The sequence below is a fragment of the Scomber japonicus genome, chromosome 8 (assembly GCF_027409825.1).
Source record: "Scomber japonicus isolate fScoJap1 chromosome 8, fScoJap1.pri, whole genome shotgun sequence".
Taxonomy (NCBI): Eukaryota; Metazoa; Chordata; class Actinopteri; order Scombriformes; family Scombridae; genus Scomber; species Scomber japonicus.
The window spans coordinates 8,454,272-8,475,017 of NC_070585.1; the positions used below are offsets into that span (position 1 = coordinate 8,454,272).

The following is a 20,746-nucleotide window of genomic DNA, read 5'->3' on the forward strand; positions in this document are numbered from 1 at the left end:
CTGTTGGCGATCTGACTTTACAACAAATGAAAAGCACGTGTGTGATTCAATTTCTTCATTTTATTAAAAACAACAGTTGCTGACAACAATATATCAAAAAAATCACATAAAACTTGTTTCTGGCTAAAAAAAGAGGACCAGAGATGACATTAAGAGTTTCTACTGTTGTTTAACAGTTGGTATACATGTGTAACACAGTGAAAGAGCAGCACTCCTTCCTTTGATCCAACAAACACACTACCAGCATCATCACCACAGCGTCCTCTTCTACATCAGAAACACATTCACAGCTCATACATTTATATGTGTATATATATATACAGTTAAAGAGAAGAGGAAAAAGAGGAAGGAATGAAGAAGACAGGAAAGTAGTTCCAGTCCGGTGGCCTCGAGCTGCAGATTTTTTCTTTTTTACTTGTTCGGAATCCAAATTGGTGTCAAGTTAAAAATGGATGTCTGTGTGAAAATGTGCCTAGCTCTACATCAGTGCTCGGCTTTTCAGAGCTTTAAGGCACACGAATAGTGATGTTTAAAACAAAGCAACTGCCACACAAGAAGAGTTGAAGACAGTCTGAGGATGAAGTGAAGCTGCTTTGTTTTAAAGTTTCAAAATAAGGGGCTTAAAATAGTTTCTGTCTGAGGAAAAAAAAGCGGCATTCAGAACATCTGACCTGACGAAGGTGTGACTCGTGTATCTTTAAACAGCTTCTTAGTCATGTACGCCACTTTCAAAATAAAATAGAAATGAGTTCCTCGTGTCTTTTTAGGTGGAAAACTTGCTGGAGACTCATAATTAGTTACAAGTGATTTTGTTTTTCCTCTTTAAGAAGTCAATCTTATTTCTACAATAACATGGACAATATAACAAGCAGAAAAATGTTTTAAAAATTGCTGTTACCAAAATATAGACATTTGACATATACAGAAAAGGAAAAAGTGTTTTGAGCCCTGATATTGTTTGAAAATAACAAAAAAAAGGAGCATTCCAATCCTGTTTTCTTTTCACATGAACACCTGATGTATGTTTCTATATCCATTTATGCCACTTGTAAAATGTAATTTGGACTCTGTGACGTTATAAACGAGACTTAGAAACTGAATAATTGCTCTGAGAGTCTTTTCGGTCCATTCAGATCTGATATTTCTGTTGTAGAGTTTGTGGTAAATCTGCAGTGGGTGACGTGACGTTCAGAGACCGCAGGAGATGAAAAAACCGCGAGCGGTGTGGGGTCAAATTTCCACGTCGCTCTCTTTATCGTTGTCGTGGTCGCCGTCGTAAAACTCGTTAGCTGCCTCTGGCCTGAGGGAGTTAGAGGAGAAACGGGAAGTTGTTTTTTGTTTGGTCACGCTTTAATGAATGTATTAAGTGTTTTAAATGAGTGAGCTGACCTGGTGTAGTTTTCCTCGCCCCCCCTCTCGTCGGGGTCGGCCTCGTCGGTGCGTTCGTAGCTCAGCATGTCGGAGGGAACGTCGTGGATCTGGACGCTGGGCGCGTGGTTCAGCATCTTCAAGTTCTCAAACACTGTCTGACGGATCTGCTCCAAGTACTGAAACCCACATGTGTACACAGTTAGAGGAAGTGCACACTACATTCATAATTTAATATCTTTATGACATCATTAACCTCAATGATTCAACAAAAGGAAGAATAAAGAATGACAGACTGAGTTTAAATGTTGTTAAATCCACCTCAACATGTTTCCTGCTGAGTGTGGGAGTGTGGGATGAGGTTTTACCTGTCTGGAGTTCTGGTTTTCTATCCTGGTGCTGACGTCAGGATGCAGCGTGAAGTCTGGAGCAAAGTACTCAAAATACTCTGTAAAGGACAGAAGAAGAGAATGATGAAGGGAGATATCAGAGAGGATAAGTACATCTTTTTCTTTCACATTGACAAGCTGATATAAGACAGAACACCTGACAACATTAAGAAAAGGAAGAAAAATGATGAGGGAACAAAAAGAAGAAAAAAAAAGATCAATACACCCAACTAAAAAACATTGAGAGAAAATTTAAAAAATGAATAACATTAAATAAATAAAAAGAAAAGAAAATGGAAAAGTTTAGAGTAAAGTTAGACTAAAAAGTAAATAGGTAAAAATATACACAAAATAAGGGGAAATAAGATATACAGTTTGGAGTAAAGTTAGAATAAAAAATAAATAAAAAATAAATGAATAAATACATAATAAAGAGAATAGGAGAAAAAATGTGTTGTTTTTAAAAAAAGTTTAATATAAAGTAGACTGAAACTAGGTTTAAAGGTATTAAAAAGACAAAAGAAACATAAATAAAACTGATAAGAAGCTCAAACTTATAAAATAATGATAATAATGCTACATGTCCCCCTGCTAGTTACACTAATTTTCCAGCAGATGGCGCCAAACTTTTCAAGGCATTTTCTCATTAACACTGAGTCATCTGATACTGGAGCAACAACAGAGAGAGAAATGTGAGGTGCAAAGCTGCAAATCAAAGCTGTTAATATGCAGTTTATTAAAGTGTGACTCACCGCTGTAAGGCAGCTCGTCACTGATGGATTCATCTAGTAACAGAGACGTCTCAAAGGTCCTGCAACACAACACATGTCCATGTCTTCACCCACCTCTAAATGGATTAATGGGTTGCTAATGTCATGTTTATTTCTTTCCTTCACATTAAAACAAACATTAACATGAAAACTTAAACCTTCCAAGAGGAGGTGAATACTTTTTATCTGGATTTCTCACCAGCAGCGCGCCACGTTCCTCACGGTGTATCCTCCTCCTCCCAGGACCAGCAGAGGTATCTTAAAACTCTTGACAAACTCCACACACTCGCTGCACGACAGAGAACAAAGCACACACATTTTAATACACACACACGCAAGGAAAACTGAGCTGAGAGAAGTTGCTGCCAGTCGTTAGGAAACAGATGCTTTTGCAATTAGGCGGTCTCACCCGTGTCCTCGTATACTGAGGTTAAAGCAGCCCAGTCTGTCACAGCCCAGAGAGTCTGCTCCACACTAGAAAGGACAGATTTATATTGACAATCAATCAATCAATCAATCAATCAATCAACCTTTACTTATATAGAACTTTTACAGGTTACAGGTTAATAATATAGTTCAAAGTGCTTCATAGTTGAAAGGCAAGCTGATAATATGAAAGAACAAATGACCACAAAAATGATAAAGGAATAAAAACAAAGAACAAATAATAAAGAAAAAATTGAAACCAATACATGTGATTGAAAAATTAAAATGAGAAAAATGTATTAAAAAAAAGGATTTATAATAAAATCTAAAATGAAATAAAGTGAAATAAAAGAATAAGACAGAACAACAGAAAAAGTTTATTAAAAGTCAGAGTAGAAAAAACTACATTACAATAGATTTAAAAAATAGATAAATAAAAAAAAGTGAACCAGTTCAATAAAGCTAGACTAAAACAAGGTTAATCGTCCCAGAACAGTTAACTCAAAGTTTGACCTTTACTCTGGACCAGGTCTGAGGAAACCTGAAGCTTCTTCACATACGTAGGGTAAATGAAACAGATGAAGACTGAGAATAACAGACTGACCTGTAGAACGATGCAGGTCGGCTGGTAGAAATCCACCACCTGTTTAATAACCGGCTGGAACAGCTGCCTGTAGCCTGAGACACACACACACACACACACACACGTTGGCAGTTATAATGCAGTCGTGTGTGTTTTGTTATGTTTCTTATATAAACTGAATAATCTGAGTTTATTGTAGGAGTTGAACTCACTCTGGTCATCGATGCCGTCTCTCAGAGGAACATTGAGACAGTAGTACCGGCCGCTCTCTGCCCCAACCTCGTACATGTCACCTGCAGCAAACACACACACACACACACACACACACACACGTACAGTATTAATACAGAGACAACACATTAAAAATACAATTTTACAAAAGAAAACTACCCAGAAATGTTTGATCTTGACTATTTTTGTCTCTATGTGTCACCATCACAATGACTACAGTTGTACCCAAACATGCTGACATGTTGGACTTCATCTATTTAATGAGCAAAACTTGCATAACTAATTTTACACTTTTTTCTGTTCAGGTGCTGTACATATATTTAAAGAAAATGAATTTGTAGAGCTGCAATGAAAATCAATTTGATAATCAAATAATCAGTTCAGGCAAAAATGTCACATATTTACTGGCTGGAACTATTCTGACGTGATGATTTCATGTTTTTTTAATCTTTTGTGATGATAAAATGAATAATTTTGGGTTTTGGAATGTTGGTCACATAAAACAAGACATTTGGTGACATCAACTTTGGGCTGTTGGGCTGTTGGAAATTATAAAGGACATTTTTCACAAGGGCTGGGCGATTATGGCAAAAATCTAAATCACGATTAATTAAACTTTTAACCTCGATTATGATTAATGAAGGATTATCTCCACCTTTGATGAACAATTATGTATTTTCACAGTTTCTTTTGTTTTGTATTTTACACTGTGATATTTTGTGACATTTTCGCACATGAGTGAAAATAAATGTTTTAAGGTGTGACGCTGTGGTTAATGTCTAGTTTACTTGATCAGAACTATGAAAAGATCATGGTTTGGGTTAAAATGAAATATGCAGTCTTTACTGTCATGATAACAGTGAACACCACCATTAATTGACATGAACAAGATTAAGTTGATTAGAGTTTCTAAATGTCGGTTTCGGTTATTTTTCGATTAATTGCCCAGCCCTATTTTTCACCATTTTCAGATATTCTATACACAAAACAACTAATCGAAGAAACATCCAGGAGACTGGTCAATAAAGAAATCCTTCTCAGTTGTAGGCCTACTTATAGGAGTGGGAAAACATGCAATGTAACTGAATGACTTCAGCAGCCCCTCACCTGTTCCTGGAAAAAAGTAGTTCCCATATTTGTGGAAGGACACGGTCATGACACGGTCAGTCAGGTAAAAGGCCTCCTGGACACCATCACCATGGTGAATGTCGATGTCAATGTACAGAACCCTTGGGTGGTATCTGTAACACACGCTAAGCATTAGAAAAAGAGAAGCAAACACAGGAAACACTGATGAAGGTTATCCAGATGTGCGTCCTCTTACTTGAGCAGCTCCAGTATGCTGATGACGATGTCGTTGACGTAGCAAAAACCAGACGCCTGCAAAGAGAAACATTTTTAGTCCAAAAAACTAAAAACAAACAATCATCCACAGCTCAACATCTGACTGAGTGACATAAAGACTTTACACTGACCTCAAATTTCTTAGCGTGATGAAGTCCTCCAGCCCAGTTGATGGCGATGTCACAGATCTGTATAAATAAAGTGGAATCTGAATCAATTAAAGGTCATAAAATGATCATGACTCTGTAGCTGTAGTCCTGAGCAGGGATACTCTCTGAAACCCAGCTCTGAATTAAAACCAGTTGTAAAGTTTTAGGAACCTGGTGTGGTTTTAAAGTGATATTTACACCTGCTTTTCACATCCAATCCATCCAATAGAAAATTGTTATGAGCAAACTAAGGTCTGCTGCCCAACTGTTTACTTTGCCACGTATCTTAAAATCTAGTAGATTCTTGTAAACTGAGCTGCTGGATGAGACAAACCAGCTCCTCCTCCTCCTCCTCCTCCTCCTCCTCCTCCTCTCTACCACCAATACCTGCAGCTGTCAATCACATCAGCAGCAGCTGGAGGAGGACAGATGACAGGATGAATGACTGACACTGACTGATGTCTCTGTTGTTCATTCTTTCTAAACTTCTCTCAGTAATTTCATGTCAGAATAATGATTTATTTTATTGACATTTTAAATTTGTGTCCAGTGAGATATTATTGAGCTTAAATAGTAAGTTTACTGTTTATAGCAGTGCTGCAACTATGTTTCCTCCATGTCAGACAGTACAACAAAGAAGAGTTCAAAGTGTAAGGATGAGGTGTCTGGTGATTTAGTTCTCATCTGGCTCACACATGTTCATCTTAAATCAACAGAGCGGGACAGGAAGTGCCTGCAACAGTTAAAACTAAAGCTACTAAATCACTGCTTACCATGCTACTGATGGGAGAAATGACCATTGGCTTGCAGTGTGGTGACACTGGATTGTGTGTGTGTGTGTGTGTGTGTGTGTGTGTGTGTGTGTGTGTGTGTGTGTGTGTGTGTGTGTGTGTGCATGCATTACCTTGTGGTTGAGTTGTGTAGCGCCCTGTAAAGAGGCTCCAGTGTATCTTGAGCAGAACTCAAAAAGACCTGGAAATACAGGACTGAAACACAGAGATACAGAATAATGTGAGTGTGTTAATCAGATAACAGACATGGTGAAGAATTCTGGCATTTAAGCTATGGACTGATTACTGATGAGGCTCTTTAACTGGGCAGACTTAAAGTCACAATTAAATGTCTCAATTCAAAACAACACAGTAACACAGTAAAGTAAGGAGAGTGCTATAGAGCTGCAACTAACTAAATGATTAGTTGTTTGGTCTGTAAAATGTCAGAAAAAGCTGTTTCCTAAAGGACATAATGCAACCTAAATGTCTTGTTTTGCCCTGACAAACAGTCCACAACCATAAGATAATAAAGTTAGTGTCATAGAGGGAGAACGAAACCAGAAAATATTCACATATAAGAACGTGGATTTTAGCAATTAATCAATCATCATAATAGCTGTTGATTATTTTTCTGTTGATCGACTAATGGTTGCAGCTCGAGTGATGGATATTATTTGACAGAATTTGAAGATGTTCAAATGTAATTAAGCATTTAGAAACAACTGTTGACAAAGAGCTGTGTCATTTTTGTCTGCAACTACTGCGCAATGACATTAAAAGGGGAAAAAAGGGGGAAAAACATATTTAATCAATTATTTCTTACCAGTCATCACCGACGTTGAATGTGTTAAGGCTCTTTGTGAAGCCCTGCATGTTATTGGGGCTGACCTTCTGTAGGAAGTCTATGTAGTCTTCAGAGTGGAAGCGGCACATGTCATGCTGCGATGCTTTGTACGGCTTAAACACCTGAAAACACACAGAATGTACAATATAATGTTTTAGTATTAGTGTCATTATTTCAGGACTGAAAAGCATCAGCAGGGTCTGAATCTGTGACACCACGTCTGTACTGCTCACCATCATTTTCTTGTAGAGTCCATAGTGCAGCACCAGACTGTGAGTCAGGGACAGACGGTGAGGCTTCATTGGATGGCCGGCACCTGGAAGACACACAAAGTTTAATGAAACAGAGTAGTCGTGTGTGTATAACCACAAAACTTCAGTGGGTCAGGCGCTGGACACACACACACAAAAATAAAGCACAAACATGTCAATTACATCTTTGGTATAGGTTGTAACTTACATGATGATATCTTTGGAATAAATCTTCTGAATGACATAACCCTAAAGAGCTGAGCTACAATATGGCTGCATGTACTAAACAGGCGACCTTAAACTTTTGAAAACATTTGTGAGCTATAAAAATAAAACACGTCAATATAACCCCTTTTTGTTATATTATATGTTATGTGTTTCTGTTGTGACAAATTCTGGTAAAGGAAAAACATTCCAGAACTTTCTGAAAATACAACGTAAGAATTAACTGTACAATTACTAGAAAGGTGTACCTTTTTATATATATATATATATATATATATATATATATATATATATATATATATATATATATATATATATGTGTGTGTGTATATGTGTATGTATTGTTTTTCCAGAGAATTTTAATCGGACCAGAGGGGGACGGGGAACGGGGGGACTCTTGAGAGGCAGAAAAAATTTAATTACTTTTCTACAATTTTCATACTTTGCAAACTAATCCAGTGGACCGGATTGGACCTCCTGGTGGGTCGGTTCTGGCCAGTGGGCCATACGTTTGACACCCCTAGTCTACAGAGTACAGTTTAGAAAAAGTGTATGAAACCCGCAGGTACTGTAGGCTACAACAGGCTGCGGTTTGTTTCCTACATTGTAAGAAACGTGAATGCTTCTTGCTGAGCACAATTTAACTTACGTAAATATTTAACGTAAATAAATACAGCTAATTGATTTAAATCAGATTGACAGCACTTGTAAGATGCTAGCTGTTGTCACTACTAGCAACCACACAAGTAACCAATTTCCCAAACACCGGTAACATCATGCTTAAGGTGCATTATCTTACTATACTGTGCTGAAGTATAATGTCATTACAACTGTCAAACAACAAGGATGTGACGGTCAGCAGCTACAAATCCATGAATAAAACATCAAGTGAAAAGGAGCTACCACACAGCACAAACGGTGACACATAGATAACAGCTAGCTTTGCGTTAGCTTGGCCGAGAACGCAACAAGCTGTGGAAATTGTATGAACATGTAGGAATGAATATGAGACAGTAATATGATGCTAACCTGCACAACAAACACCCAACAGCACTGTGAGAGTGTAAAACGTTAAATGAATCAAACATAACCCTGCATAGCACGTCGCTAGCTTACATTAGCATCCATTTCCTTCTGTAGGCCGGCTGACTGAGATAACCCAACTCACCGTAATGAAAGTTGCCCACGTCGGGGTCGTAAAAATATGAGGTTCTGTTCGTCATCCTGAAACGAATATCTTTCTACTTTTTCCCCTTAATATGTGGCTGTTCTTGAAGCTACACACGCCGCATTTTTCTTTCAATTAGCAGATAGCCGCCATGGTAAACACAGATTTGATTTCGTCATCAAGCTGGGTCAGTAATGGTGGAGAGAGGCGGGGGGACGATGGTGGATGGTGTTTTATTCACTTACCCGCATTCTGCGAAGATTGTGAAGAATCCGATGCGGAATACGGGTGGGGGATATAGATCAAGGCAAAGACGCGAGATATGACAGTGTAATTAATTTCATGTGTTTGTGGTCATTTTAAAGGATAGGTTCTCAGTTGTTCAAGTGTGTCTTAAAACAAAGTGTCTATATGAACAGTTACAAATAATTTTCTCACTGTAATCATTCTTTTTGTTCATATTGACTATTAAAATATATAATGAGGACATTTTGTGTAAAAATGCATTTAAAAGTTTATCTGAAGCTGAATCATATCAAGTGGATATCTGCCACTTTTACAGTCTTTATATCATCAAGTTCCCTCTTTGTGTTTCCCTGCTGAGCTGTGGTGGAAGTATAGTAACAAAAAGAGGGACGTTGGCACTAAAAACACTGTAATGTTGAAAGATATCTATTTGATTTGATTCATTTGGACAGCTGAATATTAGCTTCAGATTAACTTTGAGACCCATTTTTGCACAAGAGGACTGTGGATTTTGCCATTCATCACTTCCATTGTAAGTGCATTATGACAGGATCTTCTAATGGTCAGTATGAACAGGAGGAATGGTAGTAATGTTCAGTGTTCATTTGGTTACCTGACTGTTGTGAACCCATACTTTAATAAAATAAACATGTTTAAGAAATTTCCAGAATGTCTACAAAAGTAATCTATCTGTGAAAGGCAAAGTACTATCTTCTATATTACAGAATGTGTGTGATTATTTATAAAATACAGTATGTTTGCTATCATTCACTTCATGGTACTACAATAAATCAAATGCACAATTGAATGGATACATAAAAACAACAATTTATGGATGAGTATAAAAAAATTAAAAAAATACAAATATGTAATTCCACATCATTGAATACATTGTATGTTATACTAGTAGCTGAAGAATTGATTTTCCTTCAGCAAGATCAGGGCACTGGCCTATTTATTGTAACTTTGAAATGGGGACAAAATAATAAATTAATTATTTGTTATTCACCTTCATTGGAATCATTTTCAAATGTTTTTCATATAAAGGCCACATTACTTTCTGGAATAGTAAAAAATGAAATAATAATAATGATAATAAGCAAATCATTTGACTTTGAGTTTTCCAAAATACCCCCAAAGACAAAATGTCCCTCTGTTGACATGCTCCACACACAAATCCCTCAAAGATCTCATTGTAAAATGCCTTTTTGAACTCCAGCCTGAATCTTTTTATTGCTATCCAAATATTGGTAAAACACATTTCATATGATGGTATGTGTTTGACAGCTCTAAAAATAATGTGAAGTTGAAAAAATATCAGATTTGAGCTGGCAGTGTCCAGTCACAGATTTAACCTTTGAAAGATTATCAAAGGATTACTGCTGATCAGTAGATTTTGACAGCATGGAGCAGAATAACATGTGTCTGCAGGTATAGTTGAAATAACTGGCATTTGAAACAGCACCAGATAGCTAAGTGTGATACTGTTTGTGTTGGACACCTGTTTATTAAGAACACTCCTGGATGAGAGCATGCTGGATATGTTCCAGGTCATAAAGTGATAGAAAGCAGGCTTTTCACACGTGGCAGTGAAAGAAAGGTGCACGAGTTATAACACAAAGCAGACACATTACACTGCATCCACTGAATTACACACGCACACACACACACACACACACACACACACACACACACACACACACATTTTGCATTAAAAAAGAGCATAAAAACAAAGCAAAAACAGAAAGACCCACGTACACACATTAGGATCTTTTTTAATACAAAATGTGTGTGTGTGTGTCGGTGTGTGTCGGTGTGTGTGTGTGTGTGTGTATGTCGGTGTGTGTGTGTGTGTGTTTTCATTTGTATGAGATGGCAAGACCAGATGTGCCGGGTCATGTCCGCCTGCAGTGCATGTATGTGTATGTATGATGTGTTCGTGTGTGTGTATGTGTGTGTGTGTGTGTGTGTGTGTGTGACAGCTAAACCCCTGAGAGAACTTTATTATGATTTATTGGTGCACCCTAATAAACACTGCTGTCTCCCATTCCTGAACACACACACACACACACACACACACACACACACACACACACACACACACACACGCAGCGCTGGAGTGCAGTAGTGAATGATTTAGTTATGATTGAGTTGCTTTCACAAGGTCTCCAACTAATGATTATTTCAGTCTCATCTCATCAGTTTTTAAAGGTTTTTTTTTTTTTAATTATTCATTCATTTATCTGTTGTCAGATTCTCACATTTGAGAATGTTGAAACAGCTCCTTTTTTTACATTTAAAAAAATAATCTTCCCCTTTCTGACAACATCTTCCACTTTATCACTCCTAATGTTTTTTGGGTTTGGTAACATCATTTATTTGATAGCACCCTGTAATTATTTCATGATGTCCTATTGAAGTGTTACTGCACCCAGTTGTAACCTGTAGTGTTAGTGGGCCTCATACACTGTATATAAAGATGAATGTAGTGAGGTGTGTCTTACGTGACGCAATTTCACTTCAAATTCCTTTAAAATGACCTGATTTTACTGCTATATGCTGACGTGTTCAGGCTTTCACAACCTCATATCATGCTGTTATTAGGGATGGGTTCAAATAGCCTGGTCAGTTTTGGATCCAGGTCCCATATGTTAAGCTCCGATGCTCACTCAAAACCTCTTTTGTCTTGTAACTCATTTTTATTGATAAAGAGCGATGGACAATATAAAGATGGACAAGCTGCTAATTTTGAATGTCCTAACTTTTAATGCCGCTGGTTAAAATGACAGAATCTCCCAACGTTGATTCATATTATATAGCAGTATTTTCAGAATGAGGACCTTTAGCACTTAGGACATTACTTGTGAAATCATAGGCTATAGCTGTTAATTATAGCTGCCTTTAAAAAGTGTGATTAGACATCTTTGAGTAGTTACTGTAGCCTTTAGTTAGCTGCAAATGTTGAAAGATGTTGTCAGGTCTTCATCCCCCTTATGTTCTTACTTGTCAATTTTCAATAAGATTTAGGTACCAAGTTATTGAACGGCTTTTCCCACCTGACAAAAAAATGTTTAAAATGTTATAAAAGATGCTTAAAGGAACATTTAACTGCTGTTTTGTAATTGTTTTTCTCTGTGCATTGTATCTGTTTTATTTGTTATGTGTATCATGTACATATGTTGAGGCCATTGTCCTACTCACAAACATGCACACACATATACACTTATTTTTCTATCTTTATTTTGTTATTGTTGTTATTATATATATATATGTTGCAACCATTTGGTTTTCTCTCACTTTTATATGGTCAATTTTTTTCTATAATATTGTGAAACATTTTTTAGGTGGAGGCGTCAAATAAACCCATTCAGGTTTTCTGCCTCTCTCTGCATTGTATACAGGGTTGGGAAGGTTACTTTGGAAATGAAATAGGTTACAGATTACTAGTTACTCTATTTAAAATGTAACAAGTAATGTAACTATTTCAATTATTTAAATGAATGTAATGTATTATATTTGATTACTTTTTGAAAATAAATTAAAAACAGCAATATATGTATTCAGTAACATGTTAAATATTAAAAAATGAGTAAACCCCTCCCCTTAAAGGTCTGACTTCAGATGTACAGTAACCTCCTTTGTAATCATCAAGATTATAAGTTTACACATTCACAGGAGATGGAAAGTCTACATGGGGGGGGGGGGGGGGGGGGGGCTGCTTCACAATGATGGTGTAGGCATTGATACATAATATGAGACTTTTGAAATGTGTGATGGAGAAAGGCTGGTATGAGAGCAACACAGCCTCACCTTCACTCCTCAGAATGGGTGTCAGCTTGTCGGCTATTCTCGTTGGAATGTCTGGATATAAATTTCACTTTCTCTCTTACTTGTTTTTGCTTCCTCTCTCTCCGTCTTTGCCTGCAGCTATATGGCAGCACATCTCTGGGTCGGATGGTTCATGTATTATGTATTCCTGATGTCACGGGTTACAGTAGGTTCAACACAGATGTGTGAGGATGTGTGTGTGTGTCAGGGGGAACCAGATCTGAACCTGGAATACCCCTTATATATTATACAGTCCTGCTGTATTTGATTTATTTTCTTCCTTTGGAGGTAATGCTGAGGCCATCAGGTCATGATCTTTTTAGTCACACTCACATGGGTCTGCCTGCAATTTGGAGATATTCTCAGTTCACTTTTAATTTCACACAGCAGCACACACCAAAACTAATCCTTGACATTAAACGCTACTTGCCTTTTGCTTCTCCACTTGCAACTTGGAGTCTCAAGGTTAAAATCTAGTAAGTGGACCTTGAGTTCAGATTATGTTGTTAAACTATTGTTTCAAAGATAAAGAATACATGATATGCCATACTTAAGTATGGCATATTTTCATTATTATGATGAAGATTATGATGGCTTATTAAAGATGTTTGACACTGTGAATATCCATATATTTTCTTTTAACAGCAGAAAAGTTCCCCTCTAGTCAAAAGTCATTTGTTTTTCTTTATATTCATTCAGTTGAATGTTTGAGCTTCACAGTGCAGAATGATGAATGAGCAGAGTTTGACACTAGAAGACTGTTTTTATATTCATCTGCTGAAGAAGTTTCTCTTCTTCCTTAAATCTAAGCTGAAGGTATATATACCTACGAGCAGGATTTGTAACATCACACTTGAATTTGGAGCCAACTGAGGACCAGGATACAGTTTACATTATTGAAGCCTCCAGTGCACAAACACTTAGATTGGACTCTACAGTGAAGTAGGAGACATCTGGTGTCAGCAGTTAAACATGCAACATAATTGCATATTGGACGTTTAAAGAGGTAGAAGGTAGAAGGAAACATTTTAATGTTTATGTCCCTCTGAACACACAAATTGTGTTTCCTGCTGCTTGAAGACAGTGAACAAGGTCTTCTTGTGTGTCATGTCATTGTGTGTAATGTGTGTCTATTTTTCCACACGAAAATAAAGTGTAATTACCACTTTAAAATCCTCAAAATGGCACCTACTCCTTCTCCCCTATTAAAACATATAGAATCTATGAATTTGCAAAACATTTTTATTTGAGATGTTAAAGCTGGAGTGTGGGACTTTTGTCTCCCCCGTCTGGCAGTGAGAGTAATTACAAAACTGCTGTCAACACCAGCTCCTTCATGTCGCCATTGTTGCGGCTGTCAAACAATGGAATTGTTTTGAGCATCACACAACCCTTAAGAAATGACTCGTTTCACTATCAGAATGATCCATACATTTGGAAAGTCTAAAAGAGCCACACGACTTTTGATCCCTATTGAAGTTAGCAAAGCGCGTTTTCACTGTTACCTTACACCCAGGCAGATTGTCATATAGGATCAGCACTGCTGATGCTTGGTTGTCAGGTAGCTGAGTTAAGGTGGGTCACACACTGTCACAACACAATGTTCAGGACATTCAAAGCTTGACTTTTATTTCACATGTTGCTCACAGCCTTTTTGTTTCTATGCAGACTAACAGCAGCTGTTTCGGTAAGTGCTTATGCCTCATAGTCTCAAGGTCCCCTGTTTGAGTCCAGCATGGAATCCCCCCACCCACGGTAAGACTATCCCACCCACATTTTCAATGCTTCCTACGCTGATGACTGGCGGCTTCAAGTTTCCACATCACACTTGTGTAAGTTGCCTACTGGATGATGACTGGTTGCAAAACTACTGCAAAATATATCTAGTTTCCTTATGTGATTTGAATTAAAGACAGGTTAAGAATTAGGTTTATATGTTTTTAAACACCATGTAGGAATGTTGATCCACTTCAGCCTTTAATGTGCACACTGTGAAAGGTCACCTTTAGCTAGAATAACTAACTAGAGAAAGGTCTAGGTCTATAGGGGAACATGCCCAGTGTGTAGTAGCACAGTTTTGCTGCTTGTCCCATTAGTTAGATAGTAGTGATATTATTTACTGACACTAACATTTCAGACATCATTAATGACAGTTAATCACAGTTTTATGGCCTCTGAAGTGACAAATGAATATAAATGTGTGCATAAGTCTGTCTCTGTTACTATTGACAAATTAATTACAGCAAAAAATACATTACAAGAGCAAATGTATAACCTAATTTATAACTGAGACTGCAGATTTTCAGATATTCTCTTTGCTCCTTTATAACTTTATTAAGACAGTACTGCCTGTTGAACATATCATCTAACGCACACCACTGAACAAGGTGATGAAGCATGGTGGCAGTTGGTATGTGATTTACTGTGATGTAGCCATGTGACTCAGCTTCCAGGACCAAATCATTCATCATTATCCACTGACAGCAGCAGCAGCAGCAGCACTGAGCAGCAGTAGGCAAAGCTCTGCCCAGGAGGCATTCAGTAACAGCTGATAGGTGTCATGTTGGGATGAAAGCAATCACAAACAAACACACCTGATGCACAAACACTTCTTTCTGAGATCTCAAGTTCTGGACAACGCTGCTATGGCTGCTGTCTGTGTACCCTTGGGGAGAACTGCAGGCCAGAATAAACGTTGCTTTCACTGCTTCTGTGTCGATTTTGCTGTCTTAATATGTGAAAGCTTTGGCAAGCTGAATGGGTCTGAAATATCACAGAAAATGAAAAAGGTCAGCGGGACAGATGTGCTTTTAAACACTTTTTCATACAAGTTGACCGACCGAACATGCATTTGTGTGTTATTTCCCAATGCACCATCCTGCTGCTGTACATTGTTAGCAAGCAGCAGTTAATCATTTGATTCCACAAAGCAATTTACTGATGTACACTGTGTAACAAATGATTCTAAAACTTTGAAAGTCTAGACTCTGCAGGTCTGAAAATGTGAGTATAAATTCTGTGTTTTTTCATGAACCAGATTTGTGTAGAAAATGCACAAACCAGCTCGCTGGCAGCTCCAGTACACACAGTACCATGGTGACCTCGCACAGGATTTAAAAATCTGTCATGGTGACATCTTGTATTTTGTTTTCCTCCTTGAAAGAAGAGGAAAGAAGAGGAAAGAAGAGGGATACACAGACTGAAAATCTTACTTTGTGTGGCAGCCGTTTTCACTTCCAACTTTGACAGAAATAAACTTTGTCCGTATGTAACACATGGACCATGTTTATGACTATGCATTTTGTTTATGCATGAATGTGTGTGTGTGTGTGTGTGTGTGTGTGTGTGTGTGTGTGTACCCACAAATGTCAGAAATCATAAGCTGTTACCACTTTAAAAATACTTGTGCGTGTAGTTGTGTGTCACTGACAATATCTTAGACCTCTGTATATTGTATACATCACCATGGCAATGACATACAGGTATGAGTGCATGTGTGTGTGTGTGTGTGTGTGTGCGTGTGTGTGTGTGTGTGTGTGTGTGTGTGTGTGTGTGTGTGTGTGTGTGTGTGTGTGTGTGTGTGTGTTTCAACAAACAGGCAGAGACAGATGCTTGACAGGACAGATTTGGACCCTGGGGCCAAAACAAACCAACTAAGGATAAAGCCCACATGCACACAAACATATACGCACACACACACACACACACACACAGAGTCATTTCATAGCCGTGTAAATGTAGATCTTGACAGGCCTTTAACAGGGCTCCTCATCAAGTCTGCTACATAAAGAACTGTCCATTCACCTTCGAGTTTCTGTGTCAAAATGCAGACAGTCTGCCAATAAGTGCAAACTCCATTTGCCTATTTAGGTACTTGGCATATAATCACACAACTGAATTGAACATACTAATTTCATTAAATTAAGCTAATTGACCACAATTTCGAAAAATAAGTTGTAATGTAGTTGGCTAAACAGGTCTGACACAGAATTGGGTGGTAATTTATACCATATGCTTTATAAACAGCTTAACCAAACCAGGTCAGGAAAAAAGTTGCAGGATTCACAGGAAGACAACAGGAATGTTAGTCTATGCAGTCTGTGGTTGTTTATACAATACACAGAGGTCTGCAGGGGTCATTTGATGTTGACTTACTCACAGGTTCACTCACAGTTTAGTTACATTAAAGTCTGGCTTGAATGTCGTAAAAAACTGGGTGTGTGTGAAGACAAATTTTTTGGCATCCTCAAACTTGCATTTGCACTGAGGTAAGTATAAACTTCCAGAAAGGTCAATAACAGGTTCTGGCAACAAATAAAGAATAAATGCTTTCTCACATCTACGCTGCTCAAAAAAGTTAAGGGAACACTTAAATCACACATCGGATCTTGATGAACGAATTATTCAAGTTGAAAATCTGTACTGATGTGCATTGTTTAATTTGTTGAGAACAAACGATGTAACAACAGTTAATGGAAACCAAAATCATCAACCCACTGAGGGCTGGATTTAAAATCACACCGAAGATCAAAGTAAAAAATTGCTCCAACATGAATTTGATCATGGCAACTCATAATGTGACTCAGTGTTTGGCCCCCATGTGCCTGTATGCACTCCCGACAACATCTGGGCATGCTTCTGATGAGCCGGTGGATGGATCTCTACTCAGACCTGGATCAGGGCATCAGTGAGCTCCTGGATAGTCTAGGGCAGTACTTGGTGGCATCAGATGCACCAATACATAACATCCCATAGGTGCTCAGTTGGATTTAGGTCAGGGGAATGCGAGGGCCAGTCAAAAGCATCAGTGCTTTCATCATCGAGGAACTGCCTCCACACTCAGGCCACATGAGGCTGGGTATTGTCCTGCACCAAGAGGAACCCAGGACCCACTGCACCAGCTTAAGGTCTGACAATCACTCTGAGGATTTCACCCAAGTACCTAACAGCAGTCAGGGTACCGTTGGCTATGACATGGAGGTCTGTGCAACCCACCAAGGATCTGCCTCCCCAGACCATCACTGACCCAACACAAACTGGTCATGCTGGATGATGTTACAGGCAGCATAACGTTCACCACAGCATCTCCAGACTCTTTCACGTCTGTTAGTGACGAGTGAACCTGACAATTCTGGTGTTCTCTGGTGAATGTCAATCAAGCTGCAAGTGAGCACAGGTCCCACAAGAGGATGTCGGGCCACCCTCATGGAGTCTGTTTGGGATAGTTTGGTCAGAAACATGCACACCAGTAGCCTGCAGTACTGGTCCTCCTGCTGGGTTGAAATTGATTCACAATCACTTGTTATACTGTGATCATTAAGTGTTCCCTTCATTTTATGAGCGGTGTATTAGTCATAATGGAGGCTGTACTTTATTGTGCCGTTGAGCTGTATTGGGTTATACTGAGAGGGGTTTCTAATAATTTGTCATCATTTAAATCAATTATAAAATAATTTATCCATTCAGACCAATGTAAACGTCATGATGGTGTTAGAGGAACAGTCAGGATGTCACTAAAATCAGACAGACATATCGTATAGAGGAAAAGTGAGAGGAACATATTATCTGAGAACAATTAACATCCATACAAAATTTCTTGTCAATCCATCCTGTAGCTGTTGAGATTTTTACAGCCTGGCTCAAAGAGTCAGTCAATAAAAAGAGATTGTGTTGCAATGGCATGCAGTGAAATCACGTCTGTTTCCCAATAGTGAAAGCAAGTTCCACAAACAGCGGTGAAAGAACACTGTCCTGCTCCATCAGGACTTATAAAGACACAATAAGGAATATGATTCATGACTATCATATGAGGTGTACATCTTTTTTTTGTTGTCTCTTCTCTCCTCACAAAGTTCACAATGAGTCCTCTCCAAATGCTAACCACTTCCATAAGGCCTTCCTGTCAACACGCCAAGCTCCTCTAAGAGTGTATTAAGGTTATTTCTTTCTGTCCCTCGTCACGGTTTCTCCATTTCATGCCGGGGAATTGCAGTTTGCCACAACAACATATGAATGGCACGCATTGCACACTTTGGGGGTCCAATATTATAGTGATTTTATTGAGGACACCATGCTGGTTTTCACATTTTCTGTTCAACACATCTTTCTTGGAAAAAATCCTCTATGAATCGTTGTCTGTTTTATCATATACTATATTCAATTCAAGATTACAAATGATTATTTTTACATCATCCATTTGTTTTCCAAGTAAGTTTTCCTATATTTTATTTGCTTGACCAAAAAAAAGGGAATAAAACCTAGACATTATACATTATTAGCTGCTGATTGTATTAAGCAAAGTCATCCCATTGATATATCACTCAGTGGATGCAGGCAATAAAAACGTACATCATGCTGTAAGAGGCAGTTACACACACAGAGTAATGTATTTGGTGATAGATCAATAAACCAAAAAGAAAGAAAGAACAAAAAAACAAATGCCAAAAAATATAACAGCACAGATGTGTACATGGGGTGTTTTACAGCTGTGTGGCTGTGTGTGGCTTTGTATGAAGTAATCTGGCTTGGCTCGAAATGTAGAGCAAGACAGAAGTGATTTAGAGCTGTTTAATAAAGCGGTTGATTGGCTGGAATTCTGATGCTGACATTGCATCAGACAATAGTCTGTGAAGAGATCTTCAACAAAAGATTTTTGTTCTTTACAGAATCAGAGATCTATATAAAACCACAAGTCTAAAATTTAATTTTCTTATCTCGTTTTACCATCACCTTGACATTATCTCAATAATTTACTCAAGTGTGTACATCTGCCTGTAATGGTTAGAATCTTCCGTCTTTTGAAGCATGCAGATGTTTTTCTTGATCCGCTCTGATGGCTGTTTAGATGGTAAAACCAAAATTCTTATACTTGATTGCCTGTAGCAGTGCAGAAGCTAAAAACTATAAAATGTGACAGGTTGCCCTTAAGGCGTTGCTTTGCAAGATTCCTATACATAGTACCTGTCCTATCAAGCGAGATCAGGAGAGGTTAGATGAGGGAACCCTAGATTTGTCCTGTTCCACTAAATGAAAATAAAGTGTTCACTGAGGAGAGGAAGTGACAAATCAACATTACAAATCAGCAACAACAACTAGTCGGACACTGAGAGAGGATGCACCCTATACATTGAACTTCATACACTAAGACAGGCCTTTAAGTGTACCCAATGCAAACTTCCTTTTAGGAATACCACAAGCATGAGTAACATCAAGCTTCATCTGGAAACGAAGAAAAACCTGTTGTAGCAAGCAGGGCTGGATGGTGTTTGGAAGTGCTCACAAACACAGAGAAACCTGACTGCCATTTCCCTCAGGAGATTTTAATAAAGAAATATAGTGATCACCAGACACCAGCCTTTATTTAATTGCGTGTGAATGCATATAATTATGGGCACATTTCATGATTAGGAAATGCTACAGGACACAACAGATATGTTGATAAAATGCCAACTAATAGATATCGATAAAAGAGCTCTAATGATGATTGATGTGGTGCAGTAATATCAGACACAGTGATGGACTGGATGTGTTGTGCCATTACTGTCTATTAACAATCAAATCCTGATGGATTGTTTTCCCCTGAAATAGAAGAGTAAAGTTGGCTTTAGGCACATGGGTGGGTTTAAAGGCACAGCTGACTCATGTAATTTGACGTTGTAATTAATAATGATGGGCCTATTTTCTTGCATTTTTTCAAGGACACAGGCCACAACCTGATTCTTATAAAATTGAATAGAATATAAAATTATTTGCATTTAGTTCAGGCATCTGGGTCAACAGCAAGTATCATTTCACACTCCTTTGAAGATACCAGTTTTATGGCCGCTTCAGCACTAAGGGACTGTATAAAAAATATTTGTTGGGAGGGAAGGGTCAGAAAAGGAAAAAGGGTTATGTCATTTTAAACGTTTTTTAAAATGTATATATTTTTTGCAGTTTTTGTTTTAAGAGAGCAGGGTTGGGTCTCGAATGAGTAAATCATCAAGTAGTTACATAAAAACAGATGTCATAACGGTGTGTTTGACCAAACTATATGAATTTAACAACAACCTTGACCCTGTTTAAGGGATTTGTTACCTCAAAATAAGTCTCCAACAGGCCTGGTTATGTGACTCAGGCTTTATATAATTGGACTGGTTGTGATGGGCAGTC

General features: G+C 38.1%; 1 protein-coding gene across 1 annotated transcript; it reads right to left on the minus strand.

The window, feature by feature from the left end:
• Positions 1 to 45: 45 nt before the first annotated feature.
• Positions 46 to 8,709, minus strand: hdac3 (histone deacetylase 3). The gene is made up of 15 exons (XM_053324007.1): positions 8,522 to 8,709; positions 7,111 to 7,193; positions 6,857 to 6,999; positions 6,165 to 6,246; positions 5,243 to 5,299; positions 5,092 to 5,147; positions 4,875 to 5,008; positions 3,749 to 3,829; positions 3,558 to 3,631; positions 2,937 to 3,001; positions 2,727 to 2,816; positions 2,510 to 2,568; positions 1,737 to 1,816; positions 1,390 to 1,547; positions 46 to 1,300 (listed from the first exon to the last, which is right to left on the minus strand). Exons 1-15 carry the CDS (start codon positions 8,574 to 8,576, stop codon positions 1,231 to 1,233), a joined length of 1,287 nt encoding a protein of 428 aa, XP_053179982.1. The 5' UTR covers positions 8,577 to 8,709; the 3' UTR covers positions 46 to 1,230.
• Positions 8,710 to 20,746: the final 12,037 nt, after the last annotated feature.